Genomic DNA, 7,622 nt, shown 5'->3' on the forward strand with positions numbered 1-7,622 from the left:
ACTTTTGTAAGCACTTCGCTATGCTAATATAGTTACAAATATTAGTTCCAGTTTCAGTTTTTTTGAAGTTGGCTAAAAAACTCTTGTAAACAACGCCACCTACCGATGATTATTAAAACTACAAGTAAAAGTTTAAGACCACAATGTTTACTTATGAAGACAGCGACATCGGTTGAGTAGTATGTTAAGCAGAATAACACGCCGGACGATCGAAGAGTACCAGCACTATTTGCGTGACAGGGATAACTATATGAAATTTAATTTGAAAGAAAGAGAAAGATATATAGCGGAGTTGAGGGCCCGATCACAGACGAAATTTTACGAATAATATGTAACAACGTCGCCATATTGTCATGTCAGGTTTGTAGTGGTGAAAAGTGATTTGTGAATAATAATTGTGAATGCATTTGGAAAAAACAGCAATTTAAGGCAGGCCTATATTAAAAGTATTGCCTGCGGCTTAAAAACCTAAGGTATATTATTTTGTTTAAAAGTACGTTCATTTTCTTAGACTATTTCGAAAATTACTTCGCTAATTACTTCGGGTGTGGTATTTAGTTCGTACAAAAATGAAACATTTGTTTATATTGTATAAATTGCACATTGTGTAGTTATAATGAGACATATTTGGATCTATAGTTTACATATAAGATTACCATTAAATTTCTTCTCTATAAATCAATAGTTATGGCCGCTTCGTGAATATTGTTCTTACAAACTATTTAAAGGTTTAATTTTTAGGCGCAGGGTGCATCATTGCATCCGTTGAAACATGAGCTATCAGATACCATCATCACAAAGCCGGACAAGTAAGTTCATCAGTGTTTCAAATCTAATAATTTGAGACCTAGTTCTATTGCAGATATTAAGTTGAATTAAATATTGTGATAAGTGAGTCATGAACAAGTTTGTGATAACTTTTCCTATCTCCTAATATAGTTCATATTGCTGTATTAAAACCAAATAATAAGTGTATTTGTTGAATAGAGAACTTACTATTTGTGTTACCTATTGTAAAAAAAATAATTAAAAATTACTGTAAGTTGTTAAAACATTAATAAGTCCTACTGCTATTACAAACTTATATATGTATAACATGTATATTTTACATTTGAATTTTTGACACAAGTTATGTATCATTTTCATGCATAATTTTTGTTATTGTAGGAGTCAAAGATAAACATATAACCAAATGCAGGCACTCTCTTCAGCATTTTATAAGCATAGAATTTCATGTAATAAGGATTTTTTAAGTACTTAGTTAGTATTTAACTGTTGTGTGTGAGTGATTAATATAGTGATACACCATTTACGATACATGAACCAAGTATGAACAAATTTAATTTATAGTTATAGATATTGAACTAAAAAAAATCATAATCATATTATAACTTATTGATTTATGTCATTCTAATCTTAAGTTTTAGTATCTAATTTCTTCAATAGGCCTATGTCTCATTAGTACATTATTTTAAAAATCAATATTGCAGTTTCATAACATCTAAATTAATGTATTTCCAGTGTCGCACAGCAATTATGGTGGATCTGATGTGCCTATGGCCCCAAGTAAGGAGCAACAGACTCTCATGTGGCAACAGAACTCTTACTTGGTGGATTCTGGTATCAACTCTGGGGCTGCTACTCAGGTATGACTTGTATTTGGAATAGTAAATGTAGTATTTGTTTATCAGTTCACAAATTTGGTTTACTCTAAATTTAATTTTTATTTTATAAAGTAATTAAAAATTTGTCTTTATTATTATTCATGTTGTGGGTAAGATTTATGGTGACATTATCTAGTATAATCCATGATCTTTATCATAGTTAGTTTTGTGTGGTCTATAATAATAATCTGCTTTGTATGATATTCTATTGTCGGTGATTGATCAATTGAAATGTTGTCTATCCTGTATAGTCTGTAAATGACATAAAGGAGCTACTATGAAAATATCAAAGGTGAATAGTTCTCTAAAATCTAAGCAGTGGGTATTTAAATTTTAATTGTTTCTATATTGCAATCCTATTCAGCTGAAAAATGTAAATTCTTAATAATATCAATTATATATATTACAAATAATTATATCATATTAATAATATCTTTGTAACCACTATTCTTCTGAATTAGGTGCCATCACTCACTGGGAAGGAAGATGACGAAATGGAAGGAGATCAACTTATGTTTGACTTGGACCAAGGATTTGCACAGGGGTTCACTCAGGAACAAGTTGATGGTAAGATTTGTCGCTAACTATGTGTTAGTATCATGTTGAAATATTTGGGGTGACCAAGAACAGCATTGTCAAGATATTATACATATGTTACAGATATGAACCAACAGCTATCGCAGACCCGCTCCCAGCGTGTCCGTGCTGCAATGTTCCCTGAAACGTTGGAAGAGGGTATTGAGATACCTTCGACTCAATTGGACCCAGCTCAACCGACTGCTGTCCAACGTTTATCTGAGCCATCACAGATGTTGAAGCATGCTGTGGTTAACTTGATTAACTATCAAGATGATGCTGATTTAGCGACTAGGTAAAACACCATTGGAGGTTTTATATTCTTAAATTCTGTATTAAAAAAAGTACAATCTAAATAAATATTATACAAAGAATTATAAACAAAGAAAATATCTGTTTCCACAGAATCAAAATGTGTTTACCTGTCACAAATTAAACATTAAATTTTAATGCTGTTCCCATATATTTTTTTCAGAGCAATCCCAGAGTTGATAAAACTCCTTAACGATGAAGATCAGGTGGTCGTGTCTCAAGCTGCCATGATGGTCCACCAGCTCTCCAAGAAAGAAGCGTCTCGTCACGCCATCATGAACTCTCCACAAATGGTGGCCGCTTTGGTCAGAGCCATTTCGAACAGCAACGACCTGGAGACCACCAAGGGAGCCGTGGGGACCCTGCACAACTTATCTCACCATCGCCAAGGTCTGCTGGCCATCTTCAAAAGTGGAGGAATACCGGCTCTGGTGAAGCTTTTGAGCTCGCCGGTGGAATCGGTCCTGTTCTACGCCATCACCACCCTCCACAACTTACTCTTACACCAGGACGGTTCCAAGATGGCCGTGCGTTTGGCCGGCGGGCTGCAGAAGATGGTCGCTTTGCTTCAGAGGAATAACGTGAAGTTCCTGGCCATCGTGACGGATTGTCTGCAGATTCTGGCCTACGGAAACCAGGAGTCGAAGTTGATTATTCTAGCGTCTCAGGGACCCATCGAATTGGTGCGAATCATGCGCTCCTATGACTATGAGAAGCTGCTGTGGACTACTTCGAGAGTGCTTAAGGTAACTGAGACTTGACTTGCAATATAATGCTAATAATATGCAAACCGAGTGTGAGTGGGAAAGAATAGAAAAGAAATATAGCAAAATACATAAGATACACAAACTATTGTAATATGTGTTAAAAGTAAAACATTTCTGTTCCAGGTGCTCTCCGTGTGCTCGAGCAACAAGCCGGCCATAGTGGAGGCCGGAGGCATGCAGGCCTTGGCCATGCACCTGGGCAACCCCAGCGGACGGCTGGTGCAGAACTGTCTTTGGACTTTGAGAAATCTGTCCGATGCCGCCACTAAGGTATCTGAGAAAAGTCTAGATTATTACTTACTTATTTGTAATAAAATTGTATACTTTCAAAAACGGTGATAGTTTGAGGTGATATGCTCAGTGTCAATAGTACATGTCTAACGCACACTAAATACCGAATAAAAATGGCTATCGTTGCGGGTGAGTGAGAGAGTACGTGCGAGAGAAAGGGAAGCTAGACAGACCGGCGTCGTAACGCGATACGTAACGAAGCGGTTTACTTTCGAAATGAGAGAATAAGTATTGTATAAAGTAATGATCTTTTGCTCCATCCAATGTTACAGGTCGACGGACTGGAACAACTGCTGCAAGGCCTGGTGCAAGTGCTGGCTTCCACCGACGTGAACATCGTCACGTGCGCCGCCGGAATCCTCTCCAATCTGACGTGCAACAACCAGCGCAATAAGGTCGATTTCCCTTTAAATGATGTTCAATGAATAAATCGTGCCGGACGCTAACGAGCCTCGTCCGGAGCAGGTGACCGTGTGCCAGGCGGGAGGCGTGGACGCGCTGGTGCGCACCGTGGTGTCGGCCGGAGACCGCGAGGAGATCACGGAGCCCGCCGTCTGCGCGCTTCGCCACCTCACCTCGCGGCACGTGGACAGCGAGATGGCGCAGAATGCCGTGCGCCTGCACTACGGCCTGCCGGTACATTTCTTTAGAATAGTGTATTTGATCATTTTCTAGTAGTCAAGTAAGTACTTTAATTATAAAATTAGATGAAATTTATCAATTTTATTTACATATCATTAATTATAGAAACTTTGTTTTTGAAGGTTTCACTCCTCCCACGTGGGAATCGCACACAAGAGTTTTTTATTTATTGATGGGAGCTCTCGTCGGAGACCGCTCGATACACGAGACCTAAAAATTATTTATGGATTCGGTTTAAAAATAGATTCGTCGCCGAATATTTCCAGGTGATAGTGAAGCTCCTGCAGCCGCCTTCCCGTTGGCCCCTGGTGAAGGCCGTGGTGGGCCTGGTGCGCAACCTGGCCCTCTGCCCCGCCAACCACGCCCCGCTCAGGGAGCACGGGGCCGTGCATCACCTGGTCAGGCTTCTGCTGCGCGCCTTCAACGACACGCAGAGGGTGAGCCGGGTTATCCTAATTTATACAATTTTATTTTAAAATATACTGTGTTATACTATTATTTTAAATACATTTTTATTTATTACTTTTCTTATAGTTTGGAAATTTTAATAAATTCATAAAAAAAAATTAACGTAATATCATTATTTATCGCATCATCATTGTACTATCTTTATCACAATCAAATCAGATATTGTGAACATATTAACTTATTTGGGAAATGGGAAAGTGAAAAACTGTCTCCTCCGTCTACTTGCTTGATCCACTTTAATGCTGTGATGCAACTACTAATATAGATTACGTTAGACTTTTTAAATATTAAATGATTAAGTACAATTTTCTATTACTTGTCTGCCTCCTGAGCTACGGGAAATGATTAATGTTTATTATAATCCCTCGAGCAGCAACGGGGCTCGGTGTCGGGCAGCACGGGCCCGGGCAACGCCTACGCTGACGGAGTGCGCATGGAGGAGATCGTGGAGGGGGCCGTGGGGGCCTTGCACATCTTGGCCCGCGAGGGGCTCAACCGCGCCCTCATCCGGCAACAGAACGTCATCCCCGTCTTCGTGCAGCTGCTCTTCAACGAGATCGAGAATATACAGGTACCGGGTCGGTCCATATTCATTAGTTTTACGTAATGATTATCAACTAACAAATATTTTCCTCTTCATCAGCGCGTAGCGGCCGGCGTGCTCTGCGAGTTGGCGGCGGACAAGGAAGGCGCCGAGATGATAGAGGCCGAAGGGGCCACCGCCCCCCTCACGGAGCTGCTGCACTCGCGGAACGAAGGTGAGCCTCGACCGCGACCGGTCTCCTCGGTCCCTCGTCAGATCTGACCGACTCGATCGTGCATTGCAGGCGTGGCCACGTACGCGGCCGCCGTGCTGTTCCGCATGTCGGAGGACAAGCCCCACGACTACAAGAAGCGCCTGTCCATGGAGCTGACCAACTCGCTCTTCAGGGACGACCACCAGATGTGGCCCAACGACCTGACCATGCAGCCCGATCTGCAGGTACGCGTTTCGCTCTTTACGAATCGTTTTAAATTTTTTGCTAATTTATTTATTGTAATCATTTTTGTTCAGTCACATTTAAATTTTTAATCTCGCGCATACGTGCATCAGTTAGCAACTTATTAATTCCGTAGAATTCTGCTAGACATCATTTTTTGACATGTCAGAGATGGCAAACCTTTTCGGCCGAGCACATTTTTCAATTTCAACCTGGCCCTCTGCCCCGCGGGGAACGCGATAAAAAAATAAATTATTAACTTTATATATAATTAATTTAAAGTGAGTAGATAATGAAAAGTCCCACTCGCAGGACATGCTGGGTCCGGAGCAGGGCTACGAGGGCCTTTACGGGACGAGGCCGTCCTTTCACCAACAAGGTAACGACTTTCCTCAGTTCTAGTTAATCTTGAACTAACCGGTAGACGAATGGAGATCGACAAAACTATATATTTTTTTACTACTCTATTTTTAAGTATTAAAATAACTTAAGTATTTAAATTCCATAATATGTTTAACCGTTCAATACTCGTACCTAATATTCAGAATGGTATATAAAAGATAAATTTTATTGTAAACTTAAAGCATTTATTATTCAAAATAGGTTCTTCTAAAACTGTCGCGGGAATAAAGTTTTGGAAAAACAGTTTTGTCCGCCTCCCGAAATGAGTATGAATTGTGTAACTTTATAAATATGTTTCTCTTTACACGCAGCTTAATCCGGGACCTTTTTATCACTAAGCTCAGGTGATGGGAATATTTATTACTATTTATTTTAACCATTTTCATATATTTATATTTTAAGTAATATTTTAACTGCAGTTTTGAGTGGCTTAAAATATATTGATTTGTTCGCTAACGCTTAAACTAACCGAGTGAAAAGTATTTGTTTATAGTTATGACTTTGTTTTATTTCGTTTAATTATATTAACGTTTTCATCGTTAACGAATCTCTCTCCACGGTGTGATTTATAAAGCTAATGATAAAATTGTTAAAATGTAAAATTTATTTACATCTTAACAATGAAAAGAGATGTTTTCGTGAAACGGTCGAATTTGTCCCGACTCGTCGGACGTATTTGGAACGAATCAACGGCTAATGAACAAAAATGTCTCAGGCTACGACCAGATCCCGATAGACTCGATGCAGGGCTTGGAGATCGGCAGCGGTTTCGCCATGGAGCTGGACGTCGCCGAGGGCGAAGGGGCCTTCCCCCAGCCCCCGCTGGACAACGCCAACGTGGCCGCCTGGTACGACACCGACCTCTAGGCGGACCCCGACCCCGACCCCCACCCCCGCCGCTCCTCGGTGCTATTTCCCTCGAGACCGCATTCGATCGCCCGAGCCCCGCGCGGCCCCCGTGCGATCGGAGAATAGGGTAACTAGACGTAACTTTCGTAGGCTTTAATATTAGTTAAGTTCCGCATTTACCGACAGGCGTAGACTTCTGTCTGAGGACGCATAAGAGTCTTATGCGTCCTCAGACAGAAGTCTCTCCCTCTTATGATAAGACTGCTCGGCGTGTGAGAGGGAGAGCGAGAGAGAGCGAGAGAGAGATGCCCGAATGCCCCGTTGAGCGACTCCCGGTCGAGTCGAGTGCAGAGAGATATCGATTGATCCGGTCGCGATGCGTTTTTGTGGAAATTCTATTTTTTAACTTTGATATCTTTCTGTCCTCCTTCCGACTCTGGGGACGTTCCACGACCGGAATACTTGTCGGAGTGCGCTTCTAGGATAACGTTAGGTTCGTAGGCCATAGTTCAATTGTTCGCCCGGTCCGTGTACGTCGCGTACGTCGTGTCCGCCACGAGTCGGACGTTATTAAAAAGAAAGCTCTATTTGTTGATTGATTGCTAACTTTAATTAAAGATTAAAGAATTAGCAGAATAGACTGCCCGGCAGAGCTGTCTATTTATAAAATG

The 7,622-nt window shown here is 40.9% G+C and overlaps 1 protein-coding gene across 2 annotated transcripts; it reads left to right on the top strand.

Annotated features, from left to right (window-relative positions):
- Positions 1–313: 313 nt before the first annotated feature.
- Positions 314–7,161, top strand: LOC125052964 (armadillo segment polarity protein). 2 transcript variants are annotated; one of them, XM_047654081.1, is made up of 16 exons: positions 314–473; positions 742–809; positions 1,522–1,646; positions 2,126–2,231; positions 2,325–2,535; positions 2,716–3,298; positions 3,443–3,589; positions 3,883–4,005; positions 4,076–4,246; positions 4,519–4,689; positions 5,094–5,291; positions 5,364–5,478; positions 5,548–5,702; positions 6,013–6,079; positions 6,414–6,446; positions 6,818–6,957. In XM_047654081.1, the coding sequence occupies exons 2-15, from the start codon at positions 773–775 to the stop codon at positions 6,416–6,418; spliced, it is 2,214 nt and encodes a 737-aa protein (XP_047510037.1). In that variant the 5' UTR covers positions 314–473; positions 742–772; the 3' UTR covers positions 6,419–6,446; positions 6,818–6,957. The 2 variants fall into 2 exon arrangements, with proteins under 2 accessions (XP_047510037.1, XP_047510036.1); XM_047654080.1 differs by lacking the exon at positions 6,414–6,446 and having other exon boundaries at positions 6,818–7,161.
- The last annotated feature ends 461 nt before the right edge of the window (positions 7,162–7,622 follow it).

The sequence above is a fragment of the Pieris napi genome, chromosome 10, assembly GCF_905475465.1.
Source record: "Pieris napi chromosome 10, ilPieNapi1.2, whole genome shotgun sequence".
Taxonomy (NCBI): Eukaryota; Metazoa; Arthropoda; class Insecta; order Lepidoptera; family Pieridae; genus Pieris; species Pieris napi.